This window comes from Triturus cristatus, chromosome 2_1 (genome assembly GCF_964204655.1).
Source record: "Triturus cristatus chromosome 2_1, aTriCri1.1, whole genome shotgun sequence".
Classification (NCBI taxonomy): Eukaryota; Metazoa; Chordata; class Amphibia; order Caudata; family Salamandridae; genus Triturus; species Triturus cristatus.
Window position 1 is genome coordinate 1,045,935,246 of NC_140581.1, and position 26,212 is coordinate 1,045,961,457.

The 26,212-nt window shown below is 43.2% G+C and overlaps 1 protein-coding gene across 5 annotated transcripts in view; it reads right to left on the minus strand.

Annotated features, from left to right (window-relative positions):
• The window catches only part of HERC3 (HECT and RLD domain containing E3 ubiquitin protein ligase 3), a 517,835-nt gene that overhangs the window by 120,127 nt on the left and 371,496 nt on the right, over nt 1–26,212 (minus strand). For all 5 annotated transcript variants that reach the window (XM_085635502.1, XM_085635530.1, XM_085635520.1 and 2 more), the window contains 4 exons: nt 11,618–11,781; nt 9,411–9,524; nt 6,448–6,471; nt 6,280–6,369 (listed from right to left, as the gene is read on the minus strand). In XM_085635502.1, the coding sequence (XP_085491628.1) occupies nt 6,280–6,369; nt 6,448–6,471; nt 9,411–9,524; nt 11,618–11,781 (392 nt within the window). The remainder of the gene's footprint in view (nt 1–6,279; nt 6,370–6,447; nt 6,472–9,410; nt 9,525–11,617; nt 11,782–26,212) is intronic.

A 26,212-nucleotide genomic window follows, 5' to 3' on the forward strand; every position in this document is an offset into this window, starting at 1 on the left:
GTGAATGCATGTTAATGCCCCATTTTTCCTCCCCTGTCAAGAAGACCTGACCTACGGTGGGCTAAAGTCAACATTTCCCCTGAGGTGAATTCCCTGATCAGAGATAGGTTTGACCTAATTGGTTAACACAGTTCTTTTCAGGTGACCATTTTGGGTGCACTGGGGCATGCCTAGAGCCTTTCTTACAAAGAGTGTAGGGCCAGTAAATATAATTAGATGCATTTCCATTTACAGTAAACACGAACAATGGTACAGAAAAAAGTGAGCATATGGAAATCGAGAGAAGAGTGCATGGACTTGTAATCCAGAAAGAAATGCTGAATGTGAGAATTTCCAAATTCGTTCTCTTTTCGTAAAAGTGTCACTGTATTTAGTTCAATGACTAAGCTAGGGTCAGTAACAGAACTGGTATGGCTGGAAACCACCGTCTTGCACAGGAGCACCCACATACAACTAAATTTGCAACAGAAAGTTGGTAAAAACAGCTGGAAATGTGCCTAAAAGCAAATCTAAATGTCAAAGCAAGCAGCTATTGGATGGAATGCTTGTGAAGCCTTAGACAGTACTGTAACCGTTGACACTGGTAAGATACAAAATGGAGGCTCTTGGGTTGGTCGCTTACTGGATGGAACAAAGGAGCCACTTTCAGATTGGCACTCAATGCCCAGCACTGGAAAAGGATAACACCTTGTGGTGATCCTGGTTCTTCTAATCCTTGCTCTTCCACCTTAACGAACATGGCACTTAGTGAAAGTTATATAAAGTTTCTGCAGAGCATCAATTGCTATAATGTTGTAGGACTAACTGCGTTGGGCCAAGTGAAAGACCACATTATGCTTGAAACAGATGTTCGGAGAGCCTGAAGGGGTTTGCGTTATCCATGTAACATTTCGAGCTTTAGAAATGTCTTGACTGAGCAATGTTGTCTCTTCTGAGGAAGTATGAATCTAGGCTAAAGACAAGAAGCATACTAAACTGATTTAGGTGAAACCTTGGTAAGGAGCTTTAGAATAAAGGAAGGATTCATTTGAAGCATAATCTTGTGATTGTGGAAGACTGTTTATGACTCTTCAAATGAAAGAGCTTGAAGTTCATCAATCCTTCTGGAAGAGGTCAAACCGGCACAAAAGCAGTCTTCAAAGTCAGCATATCTATGGCAAAGTATGCCATGCACTCAAAAAGCCAAGATAATTTAAATCCCACTGGGAAGGATAATGAACAGGAGGATCGGGATGCAGACGACCACCAAAATGGTGCTCCACAACTTTAGTTTTCAAAAATGGCAGTAGGTGTCTAAGTGAGCAGCAATCGTTAACAAATAATGTTTAATGGATTCCATTTGGATTGTTGAACCAGTAAAAAAGGTAACCATAGGAGATTTATATTTCTTTCTAAGGCCAGATTGCTTCAGATATTGTTTACTGGTGCAAACCTTACCCCCCCATAATGAAATGTATTCTTCCAAGATATGGATAGGTGCCAAGCTAACATTTCAGGAATAAGACCCTCAAGTTAACATTGGAAAGAGGGTGCAATGCTTTTACTATTGGCTGCTGGCCCAGGAGACAGGGAACTTGAGAAATCAGAATGCTGCTCTTCTAGAGAAGGAGTTCCATAAACTAAATTTACTGACGCAAACAATTAGCTATGGGTATCAACCTGCAGCCAAGTGATCTTCTGGATTTCAAAAGATGTCCCATGATTTAAGCATATAAGTGTAAAGAAACTTCTGAGCCCAGAGGCAGACAATCTTCCAAGGCATAAACTACACTCACACACGAGACACAGCTGCTTTCCATGGAAAAAGTCTATTAGTGGATAACCATTGTTTTGAAGACAATCAGTAATTACCTTTGACTGACCTGCCAGACAGAGAGTGTGAACAGGTTTTCTGAAAACTCTTCTTTCCTTGTTCCTGCTTCTTCTGGATGGGAATCTATTGGGAGATGGATACTGTTGTGGAGCCAGTCCGAAACCAGAGTAATCAACTGGTAAAGACTAAGGGCCTTATTATGAGTTTGGCGATGCAGGAGCGGGACCCCCCCTGCACCGCCAAACCCACGTGCCCACCAGATCACAACTTTTACAGTCACTGGTGGGCAGTTCTTTGGCGTTCCCACAGAGGTGCCTTTGAAAAAAGTACTGCAATGGGAATGCTAAAGTGCATACCCTGGTCCAGAGGCACAACGTGAGCCCTACATGTTTCCTCACACCATGTTTTTCACGGTGGGCTCACCGCTGTGAAAAGTGAGGTGGGGAGGAAACTCGTAATTTGCTTGGTGGGGCAGCATCTGCCCACCCATCATATTGCGGCCTCAAGGCCACTGCAAGACCGCCAGGAATCGCCGATCCCTGGCGGCAGCAGCCTTCCCATGGTGGTCCGACTGCCCAACCTGTTATTTGGGCAGTTGTATTACAGGTGTGGAGGTAGCCTCACCGCCACTGTGAGTTTGGTGGTCCATCAGACTGCCAAGCTCATAATAATAGGGCCCTAAGAACCAAGTCCCTCTATTTGCTCAAGCAATACTTTGCTTTGTTTGTGAGGACTTGTACAACTTTGTAACAAGTTGAAAAGAGGGGAAAATATTGGGCTCAGTAAAATGGTCTATAAGCTCAAGATGACAGATGTGCAAGTAGATCTCTGGACTACAGTCCAAATAAAAAAATTAATCCTATTACCCTCTGATGAAATGGTTATGTACCTAAGCACTGTATGGACTATGATATTTTTGGTTTAGATTTGGCTGCAGTCTAATATCATAATATTAGGCCTTCTTACACAGAGATGTACTTTGGTCTAAGACATAATATTTAAAAGGTCAGAGGACCCTTTAAACTCTCTGATCAGGCTTCTGGATGGAATAGCGCATCCTTGTGGCACTAATATTTCAAACGGTCTATAAAGACTGTGCAATCACCTTATTTGATATTCTCTATTTATTTTTCATTTAGAGAATGGCAATGATACACAGCTTATATATACACGCACGTTTGTCCTCCACAGTTACTGTAGCAGAAGTGTATTAAACAGATACCGTGTGTAGAACTGCCTAAATAATAAAATTGTGTAAGGAGGTTTCTCTCTGTGTTTTAATGGGGAAACATCCTTACCAAGGTGAGCAAACATTGACAATGCCAATCGGTATAGCCTTGGTAAGGCAACCACTTAATTAAAAAACATTTTAGCACAAGCATATGCCACAAAATAAAAATAAAAAAAGAAAACATGCCAATCTCTAAAAATAACAAGCATTTACAATGCAATGGTCTCGGCATTGTTAAAGTTAGAGCTCTTGGCATTGCTCATGACATTATTTTTGTTTATGTTTTTGTTTTTAAAACATTTAAAGAAACGGCATTGTTATTTACAATGTCAATAGCTTAATCTCTCTCAAATGCGAAACCTATTGCATTTATTTCTGCGTAGTCATAATTACCGTGTTTTGTGTGGCAGTTTAATTACACGGTGGCTCCCAGTGAAATTCAACATATTCCCTGAAAGGGGCACAGCGCTGGTGTCTGCGTTGTAGCTCCAGAAATAACACTGACAACTGAGAGACAGACCAGCGAGCATGTTATAAATAGATGCGTACCATGGCACACACTGGCTTGCATTCTGCAGTACCAGCTGCAGCGCCAGGTCTGATCTGACACATTGAACAGACCTCCCGCGCCCTTCAAAAAGATCTTTCACAGCACAGTAATCCACAAATATTATCCTTACATGGCCATGGCGTTTCATCGAGGTAGGCAGTGCGCCACAAGGCCCGCGCCCCGCACCACATACGGGACATTTGGCCAGCAGCCAATCTGGACACTGGAGCTCACATGAGAAGGAGGCATGGATGAGGGGTGGGACCCTTTAGCATAACCAGTGAGGGCTCCACCCCATCCCTCTCCCCCGGGAGGGCCACGCGCACTCCTCACCGCTGACGAGCTGCTGAAATATTTATCGATTTCACAGGAGGGGATGAGGTCCGTCGGCTGCGCTGCCGGCATTGGTGCAGGAAACCAGGGTTCGAGCCTCGAGGTCGCATCCACATCCAGTGATTCTGGGCAAATCACTTAATCCTCGTGCCTGAATGTGTAATGTAAATACGGTGCAATGTAAAGCGCTCCAATACCTTCGGGTCGAGTTCGCGCTATATAAAAGATGCAAAAAAAAAAAAAAAACCCAAAAAACCGATCCCATTCTCTTACTCGGTTTGGCAATTAGTCAGCCTGCTTCCTCTCTGCCCCCCGCATCCTCCTCCCCACTCGCACCAGTGCCTGACAGAAAATCCATGGCCGCTAATGTGTGCGAGGCCTCGTAAACTATGAAATGTATTTCGGGTGGCCCCTTCTCTCTTCTTAATTGATAGACGCACATGGCGAGTTCTTCCTCTCCTTCGGTTGTTCGTTCTTCTGTTCAGGTGCGGTGACGGAGGATCGGTCGTGCTTGCATGTTTAATTGGTGGATCGCGAGGGTCTGAAAAGGGTCTCTGAAAGACAATGGGAGACGGGCAAGACAGTGGTCGTTAGAAGGGGCTGGGGGAGGAGCAGTGAGAGGGCCTCGAACAGGTCGACAGTTGGGACAGGCGCTTTTACAGAATCTTGAAGAGGGCTTTCAGCATTCTAATAAAGGTCTGGGAGCTGGATGTTGGGGGTATAAGTGTTTTGTGAGAGGATGGGAGTAGAGCCGGTGCGAGCATGTACTCATCTATGATTAGTGCGACAGGCGCAGAGGCACTGAGGACCAGTAATCTGAGGAATCAACTGCACCGGAGATACCTCTGTGTTTTTCTGGGAGCCATAGCGCCCTTTTTCGTGCACACATCAGGGCCCAGAACATCTTTGCAACCCCACTAGTGGGTGGAGGCAAGAAGAGTGTGAGAGGGGCCAGAAAAATTGTTATCTTAGAGGGGGAAAAACACACATAAAAACTAACATAACAACACACACATATGCTACAATAACAAGCACTGACCGCTCGCGCGCCACGCGCTCAAAGTAAAAAAAAAAAAAACAAGCTGCGAGATGCGCTCTGTGGTGGGGGAGGGGCATTGAAGTGAGGCGCGCGCGCTTAGCGTATTTGGTAGCGTGGTAATGTGAGCCGCATATTTCCTGCAAAGTTTTAAGTATCAAAGTGAGCATTTTGCAAAGTTTTTATGTTAGAATAAAATATCCAGGTGACGTCATTACAGCCCACGGCCACAGAGTGTGCGAGTGTGTTCAAAATCACCAACGTTGCTCAGGAGGTTGGAAGGGTAGCTCAGATACATATTCTTTCAGCTCCGCAGAGAGTGAACTCAAGAGGCAGAATCAATCGTGTTTGTTTGAAGGTATGACATGTTGGTATCGAGAAATGATCTTCAGGTATTTTCACACAGGTCACAGCATGTGACTGGGGTCATGTCATACTAACTTAGCACATCGCGCGCCAAACACTTCATTAAGTTAGATCTACAATGACGTATTTTTTTTATGTGAACTCTAAGCCGGAACTCCAAATATTATGTCTGACATGCTAATATAAACAAGCATTGGCCGCGCGCGCCTCATGCTCAAAGTAAAGGTGCCAGCGGGACTCCGGGCTGCCATGTAGCGGACCAGCACGGAGGCGAACATCGTCATGGCTGACACAGACCCCAGGACCCCGCAGGAGCAGCACGGAGGCGAACAGCGGCATGGCTGACACCGACCCCAGGACCCCGCAGGAGCTCGCTGACTTATTAACCATGTTTTTCCGAGGTCAAGCAGGAATGCCTCGGAGAAACGCAGCAAATTTTCGGATTGGGGGGTGTGTTTTTCTCTCTCTCTCCTCTTCCCATGGCTGGAATGTTTACATTCCAGAGTAAAGAAAGAAAGTAAAAATCACGCCCCCGAATCCGAAAAAGACGGGGCTTAAACGGACAGACGCCCCTCTCCTCCAATGGCTGGCCTCCGTTTAGGAAGCCAGCCAATGGAGAAGAGGGGCGGGTTCAAGCCCCATACTAAAAAACATTAAATCTCGCGAGCGAGACTGCGCAAGCGCAGCCTTCGCTAGCCGAGACCTAAAAAGGAATCGCCATAGCATCTATTTTGAATAAAACCATGCTGATATAAGACACTACTATTCTGAATGTAAACCTATATTTGCATTGATCAAAGAAGATGAAAAGCAGTTGCACAGACTTTTAAAGGCATATGCAATAGTCTGATGGAAACGACCAGTAAGACCTACATTTAGGTCAACTTGGTTGATTGACAATGTCCAATAACATAAGAAAATATACTTTTCAATAGGGTTTATCATGTTACCTGCATCTGCAGCTCTGCATCTGTTTGCAGCATTTTGGTCTTGGCTTGAGCATCAAAGATGAAAGGGTAAGAACAGAGTGTCACAGAGTCCTGAAAGGAAAATTGTGTTAGTATGACTCACCAGCATAGCACACGAGAACATGAAACTTTAAAAAGAAACATAATTACCTGCATGTGTGCTGGTCGAACTTTCTGTGAAGAGAAGGGAGATTAATTTAAAGGAATCATGTATCTGCTTTGATCATATTTATGCTTCTAAAATCAATTAGCAAATTAAGACAAAAAGAAAATATTAACATATATGTAAATAAAAAAATATTTGTGTATAATGACTAAAAAACACAGAGGTAACATATAGCATTTGACTTCCCTGGCTACAGCTAGATTACAGTTTGACCAAAACACACAACTCTGTAACTGGCTGTAACTACACTGTAACTCAGAGTACTTTCACTGTACAACACTCACACAGCATGGCAGTAAAGTTTAGTATGGTGGAATTTGTGAGGAGTGCTTCTTAAGAAGTACTAGGAATCTGATTGGGTTGGGCCTTTTGTCTTCTGGAACCTAACTATACTCGACTGAAAAGCCCTAATAAGGGCGAAACCAGACTTGGTTGATTGTGTTACGGTTCAGGGAGGACCTATCCTGGCAGTCTGGGCTGGACTGTTCCCAATGGAAAAGGGTCACGCCTGATTTGCATATGGCTGGGTCCAAACTAAGGTGGTATGATGTGCAAACTAAAGATGGACTGGTGGTGCCCCCAAGTAAACACCAGTGGCTGAGATTCTTTCAAATATGGCGTTCACCACTTTTTGTTATACCTCGGATCTTACTTCGGCACAGACACTGATACTCTGCACACTTTAAACAATACCCTCTAGACCACAGATGAAGATGACTACTGATACTGGTGTCTTCTCAGTAGCCTTTGCCATAATCAACCATCTCACCCTCAAACGCACCCGGGAGTCTCAAATGCGATTCCTTGGCAATGCTCTTCACTATTGCTTCACCTCCCTTTCCTACCAACACAAGTTTGTTCACATGGGTACCTCCGGGTCACAAAAGTTCCCCTTCACCTGCTGAGATTCCCTGGGTTCCATACTGTCCCCTATCATCATCAAACTTTATCTGTATCGCACACAAAATCCTTCATAATAAAGGCCCTCCCGTCATCAAAAACTTAATAAAACCCTATAAAGCCACCAGAAATCTCCGCTCAGACCAACTTCATCTAGCGGAGGTCCCCAGAATCAGAAGGGCTCGGTCAGGAGGTCGACTTCTTTCCTACAACGCCTCGAGACTCTGGAATACCCTTCCTCTCTCCATTCGTAGGGAAGCCAACCATCTGTCATTCAGGAAACAACTCAAGACATGGCTATTTCCATAAATCCGCCGTCGCCTTGACCCGCACTCCGCAGCACTGGGATGCCTCCGGGTAGCCATGCGCTATATAAGCATATTTTCATTCATTCAATGATCATAAAAGTACAAATAGAAAATTATTAATCCATCCAAATCAATGTCCATGATACGGTTGGGTCCACGAAATTTCAAACAAGGTATCATGCGGGTTCCCCACTTCCCCATAGCCCAGGATACAAAGCCTGTATAAATGTTACAGTGGCTACTCTCTTATCCCATGAAACCAACATGACAGTGTACCCAGAGTCTCAACAGGCCACCCATCTAAAAGAATAGTGTACTAAGTTATCAGGATTTGATATGTACAAGGTAGTCTACTGTCCCTAAATCATAAATCATAAATACACAAAAAATGCAACTGCTATTATAAAGGGTAAATTCTTCTAGTACCCATAGGTGGACCCAAACTGATAGATCTCTGGACCCAAAGAATGTGCAAAATAGCAATGGACCACTAAGTGTTAAAGTGCAATTTTCCATTCAAACTCTTCGCATGGAATATAAAAAATACCAATAGATTTAAATTAAAAACAGCAGTTAAAAGTTTAAAGAACATTGTTAAAAATCAAACTATTTACGAAGGATGATGTGATACGAAGTATGAAAAAGAAGAGAACTCAACCGGAACCACCCACATAATCATTACGACAGTTCCTGTTCGCTTGCTTGCATACACTTTGTGTGCCAGATCCAGGACGCCATAAGGTATCTTGCTAAAGCGAATACCACAGGCCTGAACTGTTCGTCCTCAACATCCTAAATGCCTCCAAATGCCTCCTAGTAGCCAGATTCCTGCAGAGGGGCAATAGCCTTTTTTTCTTTCGGAGGTCATAAGCAGAACTGAAAAATAAATTATGGTGTATGGTCCCTGAAGACCCTCTACATGCTGGACAACCATCACCCACCTGTTGTGCATTGGCCCACTTAGTACAAAAGGAGGTCCCTATCATCTTCAAACTCTACATGGAACAGCTTGGTACTCCACTCACAGATAACAGAATTAAGATTCACAAATATGCTGAAGATACACAATGCTACATGAAAGACTTCTCTGCTTCAGACATCCAGCACGTGTAACACTGCCTGTACATCATCTAGACCTAGATGAACAGCGCTTGCATGAAGCTCCAATTAACCGAGACAGAATTCGTGTTAATTTCCACAAACATCAAACAAAAAACAAGACTAACCTGGCCTATCACATGAAACTAGACTGCCCCGAATCCAGACTTTCACCCAATGCAAAATCACTTGGACTAACCACCAGACACCAAGCTCACCCTCAAAGAACCAGGACTTCATTACACCATAAGACCAAGAGACTGTAGACTAAAGTGTAAAAAAGAAAAAACAAAGCAGCAGGCCTTTTCTGTTTAAGCACTCAGGATCTGGAACAACTTCTCAGTATCCATCCTGAGAGCGCCAACACTGCTTTAATGTAGAAAAGAGTTGAAGCCGTACTCCTTAAAGAATACTACATCACAATGCATTAACCATCCACAAGCCAGCTAGCTTTCCTATCACTTATTGACTTAATGCTTATCGTTGACTGTGTACAGGGCTCTGCTGCCTTTTGGCAGGGTTGCGCAGTAGAAATACCATATATACACATGCATACAGAGTAGGGTTCAATATTTATCTGTACTTGTGCACATTTTGTTCATTAATTGATATGATCCCCCTTCCCACCCAAGAGTACTCACCATTCCTGCTTGGTTTAGAAGCCATAGGAGATAATCTTCCTGGATATCCACCAAGCTGGAAACCTCTGGGATGTAGAATTTGTCGTATTCAACATGTCCTGCCTTCACGTTTACCTGCGATAAGAAAGAGGTAACTACAACGGTAAGTAAAATAAAGTTAATTACTATACAAGATTAGTTTACATGATCCTAAACTTGTTTACAGAAAACTTAGTAGTTTCCCTACAGGATGCTTAAATTGATTTAGATCTCACGGTGTGTAAGCTATAATGTATGATAATACTTAACCAAGAGCTAACGCATTCTCCCTACAAAAATGAATAGAATATCAACAGAGAACTCAAAAGCAAACTGTTGTTTTGAATCAAGAAACTAGCTCTGCAAGCCTCTGCACACGAGAAATAATGGTGTGCATATGGAGGCATGCAAGGTCTCTAGATGTGACTGGTCAGAAGTGAAACAGCTGAAGTGCAGTTGAGCTGCATGCTTCTTCTATCAGTTTGGAGGCAGTGCCATGACTGTGGAGAAAACAAATTTATTGTTATATATTTCATGTATGGTTTTAATCAACTAATGCATGAAAAAACATAATTAGGATAAAAATATGAGATACATATGGAGGACAACAGTCTGGAACAGGAGCCCTTCTGTACCTCAAAGCCACTGATTTCTAAGCATGACATGATCGATACTGCTCCCACTGATGGGGAAGGGGGGTCCCATGCTGACGGGAAAATACCCATAACAAAATTAATTACACTATAAACGGCTTGCTGGTAATTAATGGTTTTAATCAATGGTGAAATATACAAATCATGATTTTAAATACAGGCTAAAACATTAATGCAGAATTAGCTCCAACATTTGTTTTACACTTCTGTAGAAGCTGTCTTACCAATGTTTGATAACTAAACCTTTTGAGAGCATTTTTCTATAGGCAAATCTGGAGCTGAGGATAGGTGGTCATCCATTCCTGCCTTTGTAGAAAATAATTGCCATTACAGAACCAGACAGGTTGAACTGTGTTGCATAGCAGCTTTGGTACCTATTAGACAACAAAGCCTTGTAACCCATTAGACAACAAAGCTGGGAGAAAAAAATAGAACTAGGGAGCAATAGGAATCCAGGTGAAACCCTTTGTGAGCATAGCATAACAAGTATCCCCCCTTAATAATTTAATGGATAAATGTTTTATGACTCTGGCACACGGTTTAGAGAATCACGCCTGTTTCCCAATTTTCTAAACATAAATTAAATAAAGGGCGGGCATACCACAATTTGCCAAAGGTCACATGGGTGGTCAAGGGGAAGCATGAACTTACACCAAGGTGTCCTACTTTTTTTTCAAATTTGTAAGTGAGCCACAGTAGGCCATCGCTTGGCCCTCTATAGGAGTTCATCAGTAAAGATCCATTTTAACAAGCAACCCTCTTGTCAAATCAACCCTCTTGTTAAATCTATGTCATGTACCTTTGGTCTCTCTCCAGTATGGGATCCCAGAGTCAGGGAGTTAAAGCTATATAGTGTGTTTACATCTCATTGCACACCTTTAAGCAATTCTTCCAAGATCGTACTGCTGTATTCTAAGTTTATGCCTGGAGTGAAAGCTGTATACCCCTGAAGGCTGATGAGAGATTAAACCCTGGCTGTTTCAAAAAAATCGTTGAAAGAGGCTGACGCAAAAGGTGGAAAGCCAATGATCCCTGAATGCACATGTAAACAATAAGCCAACTTGCTGTTGCAGTATCAAAACAGATCGAAAATGACCTCACTGAAATTAGATGCTCTCATTTGACTGTTTTATGCATCAATGTAAAAGACTTTAAATTGAATCACTAGACGTTTCTCTTCTCGTTCCCAGGGCCATTGTCAATCCAATTTCAGACATGCCAGGGTACAATGGGGTTTGTTTAAGTTCAAGCAAGCGTGACAGAGACACCGTCCATGCTTTGAGAAACAAGGAAACACAATCAGTGCTCTGGTGTGTCAAAATGGCAAATATAACTGACACACACACACACACCCACACACAAACACACACCACACCCACCCACATCAATCATGAACAGTCATACCTGTTCCAAAGCAAAGGCACCTTCTGAGGTTTTTTCTGATTTTCAGTACAGCAGCTGTATTCTGTTCACAGTTGTGTAAAATCCCTTATCTCATCACACCTAATCCCGCTCCCTCCAGCTAATCCAGCATACCTTGTGCAATTTCTCTAGTAGCTGGAGAGCAGCAGTGATGTAGCTGGTGAAGAGAACAGGGATCAGCAGTGTCTTTCTTCCATTTAGCAGGTACACCACAGCAGCCTTGTAGAGATCAACCAGCTTAAAGAAGTAGTTTGGACACACTTGGGACCACCAGTTATCTAACGTCAAAAGCAAAAACAGAAAACAACTTAATGCAAGAGTAACTGTAAATCTCTCATTGAATAGTAAGGTAATATTACACATCTTACGACTGGTGGAAAAATGAAACCAACAGAATGTCAGCTGACTCAGAAATCTAGAGATTTTTAAAGATTTATCCTAAGGGAGCAAAGGGAATTAATTTTATGCATATAGGGAAAGCAAGGGACGGAGTTGGGAACAAAGACTAGTGAGGACAGAGAACCGCATTTCTGCTTACATGTTTACTATGACTTTAAAGGTACAGGTGCAAGAACCTTTTAACCTAAGACAGCATAGAAGAATTACTGGTCTAGGAGCATCCAACGAGTACTACAAAAAAGAGCATATACCCTAAAAGTTAAATGCATTTGGTAGCTTTCTAAAATGTAATCTGCAGTTGTCAAAGCAACTTCGCCCACTGCTACAGAGACATGCAGCTGGTTCATCTCTTCCATAGCGCTCTGGTAATAATTATCATCATTATCATTATTTGTTTTTACACAGTCAAGACTGTGCCGTAGAACATTTTCCAAACATTTACTTACTAAAATTAAATTCAAAGAATGGTTAGATACTTTGATCTCTGAGCTAGAGTAAGAGGGCTGCTAAGAGAAGGTGCAATATCAGTCTACTGGACAAAATCAATCTACAGCCCGTTAATATATATATATTCCTTAGCAGCATTATCAATAGGTCTGTTGTCATCTCTAGGTCAGCTCAAAGTCACCCTACATCCCTTCTGAACTGAGGTTTTACTTATATCTCAATATGTATGAAATTAGATTACACAAACTTGGTTTGCCTCCCTTGCAGCTAAAGGAACCACAACTGTATCAGCAAAAAACAGACTCTTTGGGTTTCATCCTTGAAAAGAGACTCCTACTGGATAAACTGATTCTGGCAATACCCTCTTGGCTGGTCTCCATAAGTCCAGGTAAGCATCCCTCAAAGCAAAGATCCATGAACCTGCTTGTCTTGGGGCTTACACTAGCCCCAAGGATCACATCACCCCGGTGATAAAATATCGGACTGAGACCTCGATACAAGATATAGGCTCAAACTCAAGCACACATACATGTAGATGATAAACAGAGAAGTACAACAGGGTTGATGAATCCGAGGGAATGCAAAAATTAGGAGTGCTTTAAAAAATGATGAAAAGGCTGTGAAGTGACAACCACTGTTTAATGCAATCATCTGAAAGTCATCCATTTACGACACAAACACTAGCAAGTACTAGGGGATGAGAGTTTGCATTTTGGAGCGCACCACAAAAGATAGACATACAACTTAAGATCATCACCCTTTCCCAATGGTTTAGTCATATTTTTTATTTGAGATCATTTAAATTAACTTCTGTAGTCCAACAAATATATTAAAACGTGAATATACAACAGTACACATTACAAAGTAGCTTTAATCTTGCTTTTAGGTGGCTTCATATTCTTACAGAAGATTCCTCAAATTCCATTTATAACAGATCGCCATGACTATCCCACTTTCCCTCTCTAACGAAATAGACTCATCACAACCCTCAGCACCAGCTTCTCGTCTACAGTTTGTCATTGTAAACAGAGACTATGTCTCATCTGAGGGGGCCCCCAGCACAGTGGCTGCTTACATTGAGGAAGTGCTTGATCCCACTGAGTTAAGTGGTCTTATGCCTAAATGGAGAAAGAGAACCCATAAGCCCAAGAAAGGTGTTGTAAACAGAGTCGTGACTACCGATCAGTTCACTACGACTACTGTGTACACTGCACCCACCCCTATGATGCTACTGGATAGAGCTCTTTGGGAAATGTTAGGAGAGAGGCTTTTTGATCTTATTGATGTCCAAGCTGCAATCAATTCATGATCGTCTTGCCGCAACAGAGTAATCTCTGCGGGTTAGAACTAAAGGTGACACACTCGCTTCATTCAAACGTTAATTGCAGCACTAATTTGTTTAAGGATATTATGTTTGGAAGGAGAGTTGGTGGAGTGGGCCCATTGCCTAAGAGGTTCTCCGGGGATTGTTTTATTGTAAACTTCTCTCACCCAAAACTTCAGAAAGAAATCTTGGTTCAAGCAGGAGAACGTAACATCTGGGCCAGGGCAATAATGATAATACCACTGGGTGTCTTCTATAAGCATTTGAACCAGGTTAATTCTTGCCTTGAGATCAGAAAAAATCTCTTTCCAGCCCTTGTACCATGCGGACCAACTCCTGTCTAGGAATAGATCCTCTGCTTTATCCGGAATGAGGATAATGATTGGTTGAGGGGCAGCATGGTACCTTCAGTCCTGGGCCTTCAGACTCTTTTCCCTTTGAGACTTTGAGTTTGTGTCCTTTGTATTACCTAAACAAACTAGGACTCCCGACTGGGCAGTGCTGTATAACCCGACAAACCGATTTTCCTGTGCCCAACAGATGAGTAGGTACTTCCGGGGGGAAGGGGGTGGGGGGGGGGGGCTGACCAGCTCTGCTGAGGTAACATATAAAGTGGACCACGACGTCAAGCCATCTGCTCATCCCCTGGGAACTTTGAAATTGTTATGCTGGAATGTGCCAGTTTGGCCTCGAAGGTGTTATTTGAAGATTGCTATAAGATTGTTAATAACTAAGACATCATACATCTTCAAAAGACTGGAGGTAGTGGTGACTTACTCTTTGACAGGTACATATGTTACAACCTCCATGCCTGTCCATCGCCCTCTGGCCGAGCCAAGGGGGGGTTGGCTACTTGGTTTAAGATCAGCATTGTTTGTAACATTGATCAGTTGTCTCTGGGGGAAAATGGGGGGCGGTGGGGAGGGATATATGCAGGCTTTTGTTCTTAAGTGGGGCCCAAACTTTTGTTTAGCAATACTAAATATTTTTAACAATGACTTCAAAGGGATACTAAATATTTTTAACAATGACTTCTCAGCCAGAAATAACATGATTCTCCTCCAGCTTTCAGATTTTGTGGATAAAGTCATAAATAGGAATTCATGTTTGGGTTCGCCTCTCAATCTGATTTTGGCAGGGGACTTTAATGCATAGTTGGGGGTTGTCCCAGTATTGTCTGCATCAACTTATTCACCTTACTCATCCATTGACACCTTGGAGGGGAATTCAGATTCTACGGTGGATCTCCTGCTCACATTCTTGGCTTCTCATGACTTGAAGAGTGTGGTTACGAATTCCACATCAGACTATGTCCTGACATACTGGTAGGGGCCTGGTGTCACCATTGATTACATTTCTATTTCTAGAAATGTACAACCACTGGTTAATGTAGGGTGAAGTCTTGCCTGTCATATACAGTGACCATAATACCATATCGCTCACTTTGAATTTACCGGGGAGAGAGACCAAGGGAAATACTGGACGGAGGTAGCCAATTATTACATAAGACGTCGGGCATAGATTAGTCTGGCAGATTGCAAACATAGAGAGTATCGTGAGCAAACCTCTTTAGGGGGCCGATTAACACCTGCTTAGATGAAGAAGTAGGTCCAGAAGGTAGGCTAATGAGCTAATCTGATTTAAACTCACATATCAAGGAGCTGCTAATTAAGCCCGTTGGAAATTATGAAGGGAAGCAATTCCTGGTTTGATCAGGTATGCAGAGAAGCCAATAAGCTGAGAAGGGAATTGAAATGCTCCCCCTTGGATCAGGAATAAATATGAGCCCGTAGAAAGGCCTATACCCAGGCTCTGAGGAAGAGAAAGGCTGCAGAGAAAGAAATGAAATGGGAATCATTGGTGCTCTCTTGCCAAGTAAAAGGCCTGCAGGGTTTCTGGAAAGCCGTACACGACAGCCCTTCCCTAGGTTCAGCTTCAAATAAAGTCACCTTCCAAATAGGTCCAGACGAATGGGTGCCATTTAAGAAGGGTTTCTCACTCTAATGACATTTCTCTGGAAAGTGGCCCTGTTAATTATATACTGCCTTGGACTATTCAACTTTCCCACAAGGAGGTATTTGTTGCTATAAACAAGAGTCCATCCAAAAAAGATCCTGGCCCTGACGGAATACCCATGGACATATATAAGGCTAACCCTGAGCTGCGGGCCCCTTTGCTTACTAACCTTATTAATTTGGCATGTAAGGTAGGGTTTCCATCCTCCTGGCGCTCTTCTATCATCATGCATGTCTTTAAAAAGGGCAATGCGTAGGACCTAGAGTGCTATAGTCCAAGCTCGTTATTGGATTCTACTATTAAAACCATTGTTAGAGTAGTCCTATATAGGATGCTTCTAAGGTCTATTGTAAGGAAATCCTCTCTCAGATACAATATGGTTTCAAAAAAGGTCTGGGAACCATAGAACAATGATTACATTTACATCTCCTAATTTCCACGTATAGGTTTGCTAAATTGAGCCCCGTTTATTTAGCATTCATGGCTCTTTTATGTGCATTCTACTGTATTATTAGATCCAAGTTGTGGGCTACTTTAAGCACTCTGAGCCTGGAGAAGGATTTGGTAACTTTCTTGCAGTGATAGCATATAGACCTGACTGCATCTGTGAAGTAGGAGGATGGTGGAGAGTGCTCCGTCCCTCTCCTGGTAAAACGCGGGGTACGACTGGTTTGAGTGATAGCTTTAATATGGTTTTTACTTTATAGAAATGGTGTAGAAGCAGCTTTAAGTAAATCATGGCAGATGTCCCGATGGTTAGTAAAAAACCTGTCCATGTGCTCTTATATGAAGACAATGCTGTGCTACTCACCTGGACCACCAACAATTTAAAGATCTAGACCTTTGTGCTTTTCATGAAGGACTTGGAGCTGGAAACCAATTTAACGGAACCTTTTACCATGGTTTGTGGCACAAAAATAACACTAAAACTTACTGCATCAGCATTGGGGTAGGTTATTGAGTGAGTGACACAGCTTCCATATTTTAGTATAATGTACAACAATGCCTGTACTTGGACTCTGTATGTCAATGTAGAAAGATCCGCTTTCTAAGTGCGACTGGCACCATTTTTTTACAAGCCTCATCAATCGGCAACAAACCTATTCCTTCCTTGCTTGAAATATGCAGAAGGAAATATCTGCTCATACTTCTGGTGCAGGGGTTTGGGGGTATCAAGAGTTCAGCAATTCCCACTTGAAAAAAAGGGGTGTGTCGACGCCTCCTAGGAGTCCCTATATCCACTTTGCATTTTACCATACCCCAGGAACTGAGTCTATAGCACTACGAGGACCATGCTGTTGTCATGCTCTATATGGTACATGAAAGAAGCTACCCTGAATAGAGAAATTGTTTGACTGTTTATCGTGTGACCATGAGACGAGGATACCTTGGCTTAAATATATCCAGGAGACAACATTAACCCTAGGCTGTCCGTCCCTTTAGGAGAAACCCTCTGACATTTGTAAAAATGATAGAGGTGAATCAGGTGGATCTTCTAGTATGGTGCAGAGAGGCCAGAGAACGATCAAAGTCTTCAGTAGGGGATTACTGCCTTATTCAAACTACCTTGGGGGTGGCACCATACTTGAGCCTGGTGTTAGGGAACTGGGAATGCACACTGCTATTCCGGTTAAGGCTCGGCTCAATAAGGTGGTTACTTTGCTTTCCAAAAGGTCAATTTGCTATTACCGATACTTGCACATGCCCATGCGATGAGATGTCACCACAGACTCTGCTACACTTACTCGTTTTTTGGGTTTATCTTCCCTTGACTAAATGGTATCTGCTGCCAGTCTTAAGGCAGTATAATTTTAAGTACAGTGTAGCATTGCTATATTTAATGCAATTAGGCTCTCTTGATGTCTGCATAGCAGTAGGATCTTGTTTGAAAAATGCACTTTCCCTGCGTAACTTATTGATGTTTTTCCTATTGTTTAGTGTTTCTACTGCTATTTTTTTACAGAATGTTTTTATTGTCTTTGTTGGTGTTCTTAATTCTTTTGCTGGTGGTTTCTTTTTACATATTTATGGGGCAAAGATGAAATTCGAATTCGATTTTTAAAAGTGTGTATATCCAATTATCAGAAAACAAATTTGTTTCTCAACATTTGACGAACAATATGCTGATCTGAGGTCACTCAACAGGCACAAGGTGTGTAGCTTTATCATTGATGTCTTTGTATCAACCGTGCTGCTCACTTTTGTATTGTAAGTTTTGCACTGCACAATGAACTTTGATAAAATTCATTGCATATAAAAAAAATACATACAAAGTTTATATGTACTTTTATTGCCACTTCTGGCCGAATAAAGATTTGAAAGATTAGTTGTGGCATATGGATCCTAACAGGGAACAGCCACTTGAGCTTTATGACTAGTTACCCTCTGAGCAGCACTCCACGTATTTGAGCGTCGTGGTGGCCTTTCATCATCATTCCTATCTCCGAGGGCCTGGAGAATTATTTACTAAGCTCTAGCTATTTCTTTCTCTAGGTTTGTCTTACTGTATTCCATGTCCTACACAGCACTTTCACGGCCAGTGCGGTCAGCCACTTCTTTTTCCAATTTCGGCGACTCAGACTGCCACACGTCCGCTATACATTATTTGCCTAGTACTAATGCCAGAGCAATGAATCTAATAATAACATTTCTTCTTCCTATATCTGGGTAGAAGACCTATGAGGGATTTCGCTGTGCACAGTAGTCTGGTTCTCATAGCTACTTCTTAAACAATTGATATAACTTTGCCCAAAATGCAACTACTATTGCAAATGACTCGTATGATTCTTCCCATAGCTTGGGCATGTGTCAGATGCGCGCAGGTAGATCTGTCCTATCATCTTCGGAGTGGGATATATCCTGAGTAGCATGCTACATTGTAATAATTAAAATCAGATGTTTCAGGAAATCTTGAAGTAATAGCTAAAGAATAGTTTCAATCACCCTCACTTAACTCTCTGTTTAACTCTCTTTAGGATATGTAGATCGTGGTTCCCGAAAATCTCTTTGTCGCATCAATAAGCACCTGATATAAGATTGAAATGGGCCTTCTGCCATTTCCTAATGTCAATGGTATTTGTGGAGGCTCGAAGGTAATCCCCCTGGTATCCCCCTATATATAAGAATTGTTCAGTTGGCACCTTGTGTATTTGTATCAGCTCTTCGAAAGCTTTGATCATGCCCGCTTCAGATCTGTAGTCTGTCTCTTTACTCTGGCTGATTTTGGCCAGGTAGGTTGTTAATCAAGGTATAAGGGTCACATATTGCATATAGTGCTGTTTTAGCTAACCACCTACCACAACAATAACTAGCTGCCTTCAACAGTCTATCTATTAGGATCTTTGGTCTAACAAACGAGTCTTAGATCTCACCTTTTGTGAGCTATTCTGTAACATAACTAGTTTTGTGAAAAAATATATCACTGCCACCTACTGAAGTTGAACCAATATCTAATATAATTTAGTCAGGTACGCCTAGGCCTCCTACAAACACGTCATGCCCAGCAGCTCACCTAATTCTATTCCCTTCAGTATTACACTATTTTGATACTGTTGTTGTTGTATGGAAGAAGGGCTCCAATCTTGCAACAAAAACTCAAAATATCTCATCATTTTTCATTATATCTTCATACTAGAATAATATATTGATGCAGGGGTTGCACCAACACATAGCCCCGAATGTGGCAAAAACAATTTGCATAGGTGTAAAATTAAACCCAAGATGTACAAGTTTCAAAAGGCTATTGCTGTTTTTTTTTTCTTTTAAGCATCAGGCACAGAGGTGTAAAGTGCTCCTTCAGTGAAAAGGTTAAACAAGTTAAGCCTATCAACCTATGAATGATCAAATTCTGGAGAATCCTGCAGCATTTCCTGCTTTGTTCCTATCTTGGGTGAGCAGTAAATGTGGCTTTTCAATAGCTACATTTCTTAAAGTTTCATTTTAAACCCAGCTCCTGTTTCAAAAACATGAAAAAGTGCTTCAGTATTTTTTATATATAATTCTCAAAAATGAAAATGTATCTACAAAAATGTATGTAAGGATCCTGCAGAAATATTCTAATACTCATGACTATTGAAGCCCATTGTTGGGGAACCATGCTGCCAAAGGAAAAACCTCTACACATGTATCAATAACCCTGAGCTTTAATTAAATAAAAGTTCATGTCCAAGCTTCCCTACCTCCCAGAGAAGCAAAAGAGTAGCAAAAAGGATTAATACAACATAGCCTCACAGCAGGGATGTGGAATTCCTATAGCCCGACGCCCGGTACATAACAAAAGTTGTCATTACTCCTCTAAACACAATATTGCTATTAAGTCAATTAATTCAATTATTTCCCTCTTTCCTTTCATTGTTCTAATTTTGCCATTACTTACCTGGACCACGAATAATTCGGTCTACTTTCTTGATTAGTTCTTGGGGTACTCTCAATGGTAAATTAGTGAAAATAAAATAAATGAAGAACTAATATCCTTTTCTTTAATACCATCCTTCCCATCATAAGCATAGGAGACACATACAAAAGGCTAAGCAGCTCCAAAGAGAGGTCAGTCGCTTTATGGCATTGTGTTCAATTCTTTCTACTTCAGTCTGTGATATACCTGGATGCTTAAGTACCTAAATGTATGCGGTTCCCATTTCAAAGTATGGTGGACTCGGTCTCATGGTTCATTTGATTTAAATGGGGCAGTCGGTGCAGTGGCACCAGAACCAAAAGTTGTCTTAACTCCACTAAACACATAATATTGCTATATTTTACTACTAAATAGGCAGTCACAAGTGCAGTTACCTTGCAGACAACAGGGCCAAAATGTGAATGGTGCAGCAGGTACAGTGGCACCGGGCCCTAAAGGTGTCAGAACTCCACTAAACACCTAATATTGCTTTATTTTACAACTAAACAAGCTGTCACAAGTGCAGTTATCTAGAAGGCACTAGGGTTATGATTTCAATAGTTGCAGTGGCAACGGGATCAAAAGCTCCAGGCACCCCACTATACACAGATTATTGCTATATTTTACAACCAAATAGGTAGGCACAAGTGCGGTTATCTTTCAGGCACTAGGGTCATGATCTGAATGGTGCAGTGTCCACTGGAGATATTCCCTGATCAGTTCCGAGAACTCCACTTTCAGTAGCCACTCATCTAAATAAAGAAATGCATGGACTCCTGACCACTCCAGTGTAGGTGCCACAATCACCAGAATTTTTGTAAAGACTTGTTGTGATTGTCAGTATGAATGATATAACTGAAAAGACAGTGCTGGCATCCCGCCACACACCTCGGGTAACATCAGTCAGTGGGAAATATTGGAAAAGGAAAAGCAGTGTCATGGAGATCCAAGGATATCAGCCTATCTCCTGCAATCAGTCCCAGTAAGAATAAGCTCAGGGGCAACAAGTTAGAGTGTCTTGCCAAATGAACAAGTTCAGAAGGCAGAGATCCAGGGTCGGTCTCAGACCTCGATCCTTCTTGGGGACCCCTTTGTACAAGGAGCAAAAACCCATGCAACTCTCCTCCAAAGGCACCACGGTGACCCCTTTGTACAGCATTGTAAGAACCTATGCTTTTAAAATCAAGGCATGTGCTGGAAAGCGAGTTCTGGTAGGAAAACCAAGGTCAGGCGGGACTGAGAGGGAGAGTACCTCATAGTACTTAAAGATTAGCTGGATGACCAGCAATCTATCATGTTCTTGCAGATGGTGGAAAAATAGAAGACCCACTTGCAGTCCCCACCCCTACTGGAACATGATGTTGTCCGGGAGGGATGAAGGGAGTCAAGGGAGGCTTTAAGGTAGCACAGCAAGCATAGGATGGAGGAGACCAGATTTGCTGCTGGTTATGGCACCGGTTCGAAATAGGGGTCTCGAGTTGGCAAAGGTTTGCACATTTGTCCAAGTAGGGACTCTTTCTTCTAGTCAGGATGAGGGGGCTACACTACTGAAATAACCCCTGCTCAACCCCTTGGAAGCTTGGCACGAGCAGTCAGGCTTATATCAGAGGCAGTGTGTAAAGCATTTGCACATAAACAGTAATACAGTGAAAACACAACAAAAGGACACCACACCAGTTTTAGAAAAATAACCAATATTGATCTGTGCAAACAAGACCAAAATGATAAAAGACCAAATTACAGTAATCAAAAATGGGTGCTTTGCAAGAATAACTTTAAAATGCAGTTCCTTGAAGACGCTTGCACTGTCCTGGGCTACTGCGGTGCTGAAAACAACAGAATCCAATAGGTGTGGCCGACAGCATTGGTGCAGACTGGCGTTGGTGTCAGCAGACTCGTAAACAGTACCTTTGGTGGAGGGGTGCGGCGATGCTCGTGGCGGTGCTGACAGGTCATAGTGCAAGCGACAGTGCCGGTTGATGGGAGCTGGCATCGGTCAGCCCAGACTGCGGTGTGGGATGGGGCAGTGTGTCGTGTGATGTACGAGAGGTGCCCCCAAACCACAGTGCGGTCTTGGGTGTTGAGGTCAGCAGGCAGCGACGTCAGTGAGACCAGGGCGGTGGAGTGAAGAGAGGTGGTGCGGAGTGCAGTGCCCCCAGGTCACAGTGGCAGTCGTCATTGTCAGTGAGACCAGGGTTGCGGTGCTTAGTGCAGCAGTGCCTTCAGGACACGGAGTCCACAGCAGTGTCGGTGATGGTGTTGGCTGCTTTCCCTCCCAGTGGCAACAGAAGCCCATGGTTCCAGAGGTAAGTGAAGTCTTTGGTGTCCCTGAGTCTCCGTGAACAGGAGACAAGCTCTATTTCAAGCCCTTGGAGATACTCAGCAACAAGTGAAGAAAGTTCAGTCCAGTCCTTTCACTGCCCAAGGCAGAAGCCGCAGCTGCAGACCAACCCAACAAAGCAACAACACAGCAAATGCGTAGTACTCCTCCTGGCAGTCTTCCAGCTCGTCTTGGCAGGTTTCTTGATCGAAGCCAGTTCTAAAGTTCTGCGCTCATAGCCCCAATATTTATACATCAGGCCCATTCAGGTGCAAGGAAATCTCCTCCCACTACTCTAAATGCAGCCCGGGTCTATTCAGCCCAGCCCTAACTCATCCAGTAAAGGCAGAATACACCTCGACCCCCCCCCCCCACTTCCCCAGTGGCTGTCTAAAGGGAATGCACATCCCCAGCCCCGTCACTCCAAAGCCAGACAGTCAATCCACAACCCAGCAGAGGCACACAGGATGGCTAAGCAAGAAAATACCTACTTTCTAAAAGTGGTATTTTCAAACACAGAACATAAAAATCATCTTTACTTAAAGATGCATTTTTACATTCGGAGTTCAGGCATACTAAATTAAATTTTTAGGTCTCGCACATGCGTTGCATAGGAAAGAGACCTTTAGCCGTCGATTCCCTTTTTGAGGCAAAAACATGCATTGCTTTGAATGGCAACGTGTGCCCGTTTGGTGATTACTCCCGAAGGTAAATGCTGCCTGCTTCGGCGGCACTCCCCCCCCCCCCCCTACTTGTTTAACTTTGAGCTTGAGGCCAATGCTTGTTAAAAATGTATTTCCGGATTTTGCCAACTCAGGTCAGCAGTACTCATTGGATATATAAGGCCGCACTCACAAATCGTGCAATGCAGAGCCCTCTTGCACACGCACATGGATAGGATTTATATTACACCAACCATGGTTTCCCTATTGCCAACAGGGGCGCAATTAAAAATAGTGCAGGATGTGCATTTGCCCCGGGGCCTCGTTAGTCCGAGAGGGCCACTCTTAGTATTTTTTTAATTTTAAACCAGGAGATCGGCGTCGGGGCAATTACTTTTCTTTATTGGGGCTCGGGCTCCCTTGCTACGCCACTAACTGTTGAGTTGCCTCTAACGAACAGGACGCTTAACCAGGCACTCGCCAGGCACAGCGTGATTAGCTCAGTTTTAGCCCCCACGGCGTAGCACCGAACTTGGTAAATATAATCTGACTGAAACAGCGGCGAAGGCTCCCGCCCTACTACTAACAAGCAACATCCGATTGTTCAATTAATTGTGTACTCACTAAACCTTTGCACCGGGTATATATATTTGTACCATTCCTTAAACCGTTTCTGTGCCCAGAGCATGTCGACCGGAGCGGTACAGCGATGCGGGGGGGAATGGGGTATCATTTTGCGGCATGCCACTGCCCAAGAGCAGTGCATTTTTTATCTGGAAACATGAGCTCAAGCCCCTTCAGGCGAAGCTCGGGTAGCTCTTGGTAAGACTTATTTTTCAGTGCGCTGCTGAATGTGAGATTTGATTCTGTTTTCGATCCAGATGTTTTCATATTAATGTAATTTTCCCGTTTCTTCTCCTCCCAGCTTCTCTTTATTCCACCTTTCCCTCTTAGAACTCTTGTTCCCACTGCCACAGCATTGCTCACCCTGCCTGTCCAGTCCCATTTATGACGGTATTTGATTTCACTCAATACCGTCTACTGACCGCATTGAGTATCTCCCGGTATATTTAATGCTCTTTCATTACCCATATTCTCAATTCATCACATTGACGTATCTGGGGTGCCTATTCACAAAGGCTGTTTGGAGTATATTACGTAGTCCTCGGTACTACTGTTCATATACTGTTACATGTTACATGTGTTGCTTCCAAGGTGTTCTGGAGCCCTGGGCAGTCGAAGGGCGGTGAGTGACCCATCCGGTAGTGTGCGTGGTCGTGGCAGTCACTGTGCATGTCCTGCCTGTCACTACACATTACCCAGGGGTCACAGGGTGTGCTCTGGTGCCTCCTGTGGCCACCCTGGTGTTTGTCAGACCTGCTAAATGTTTTTGCAATCCGCATTAGACCTCTCCACCCCTTGTCAGCGGGCCCAGATGGAGGGCACTTTGTGATGCTATAACAGTGGTTGCCGCTAATAACGTGACACGCTGTTGTCTAATGGGTACTAAGTTAAATAATTGTAGTTAAAGTATTGAGAGTTTGCAGCATATTTCTAAAGAACATTTTTTCTGCTTGAATATTTCCGTGTGCAGGTTCAGTGGAAAACCACCGTGGGTGACTCATTCTTTTTTTTTTTTAGAAGCACAGCCAAACTAACCTCCGTTCTTGCAGCCAGGTGCATTTTTATGGCGCAGGCATCTCTTCCTGTGAACTGATAATGTACGCCAAATAGTGAAGTGTGTGAGGGGAGTTTGCTGGTGATTGAACCCTGCACGCCTCCTTTTAGCAGACTCTCTGCGTGCATCATTTTACTGCCCTGGCTGCCCCTCTGATGGGACTCCCAGTGGCAGAGACTGCAGACAGGTGTAGGTGTCCGTTTATGTGCGTTTGACAGTGAAAAGAAAGTTTCCGATCCGATACCAAAGGTCAGTCCGTACTGGGTGAAGCCGGGGAGTAAGAACGGCGTTCAGTTTTTTTCCTGCTCTTGATGGACCTAGACGAGGTTTGTCCATACCGTCCATTAAGTCTGTAATATTGCAAATAATTAAGCAGCAATGCCTTTTATTTAGGTTTTAAAAAGCAAAACAAAAATAAAAGGCAATGTCAATAGCTCAAACTCTCGTAAATGCAAGACCTATTGCATTGCAAATGCGTGTTATATCTTGTCCCAGTGGGAAGATATACTTGTAAAATGTTACACAGTATTCCCCATTCTATCCTATGGGACAGATAGCCTTTCAACAGCGAAAAACGAATTACACTGTAGTTCACTATCAGGACATGTCAAACACATCAGGACATGTCCTACCTTTCACATACACTGCGCCCTGCCCATAGGGGTACTTTGAGCCTACCTTAGGGGTGACTCGCAGGTAACAAAAGGGAAGGTTAGGGCTTGACAACTGAGTGCACTTGTCAAGTCGACATGGCAGTACAAATTGCGTGCAGACAGGCACTGGCAGGTCTGAGAAGCCTTTGAAAGGCTGCTCGTGTGGGTGGAACAGTCAGTGCTGCAGGCCCACTAGCAGTATTTGATTTACAAGCCCTGGCACTCTGAGTGCACTTTAGTAGGGACTTACCAGTAAATCAAATATGCTAATCATGGAAACACCAATCCATAATCCAATTTACAATAGGAGCATTTGCACTTTAACACTGGACCGCAGTGAGAAAGTGAGCAGAGACACTAAACCAGCAAAAACCAGGAGGTCAGAAAGGAAAAAGACAGGAGAAACATGCGGAAAGATGCCAGGTCTAACAGCACTCTACTGTCCTGCTCTAAACAGACTCTGTAGTGTTTGTACTGCTCTTCAGTAGCCACAATGCTTTCTATGCTGTGAGTCAAACTGCAGTGCCAGGGAAGCTAGGCCCAGTACATGGGCCGCAGCTATACTGTCTTTGCAGTGCTCCAAGGAGGAGTCAATTTAATCTCTGTAAGCCATAGAAGGGCAAGCACACAAGTGTGGCAGGGATAGCTTTGGGGAAGGCAGTGAAACACATCCAAGTGTGCTGAAAACATGACAGTCATACCTACTGAACAAGGAACAGTGTCTACACAGGTCAGACCTTACTTCTAGATCTGTTTGGATGCATCTAAACTGGTGCTTACCAGGCTGCAAACAGCGGTTTTATGTGGTCTGCCAACC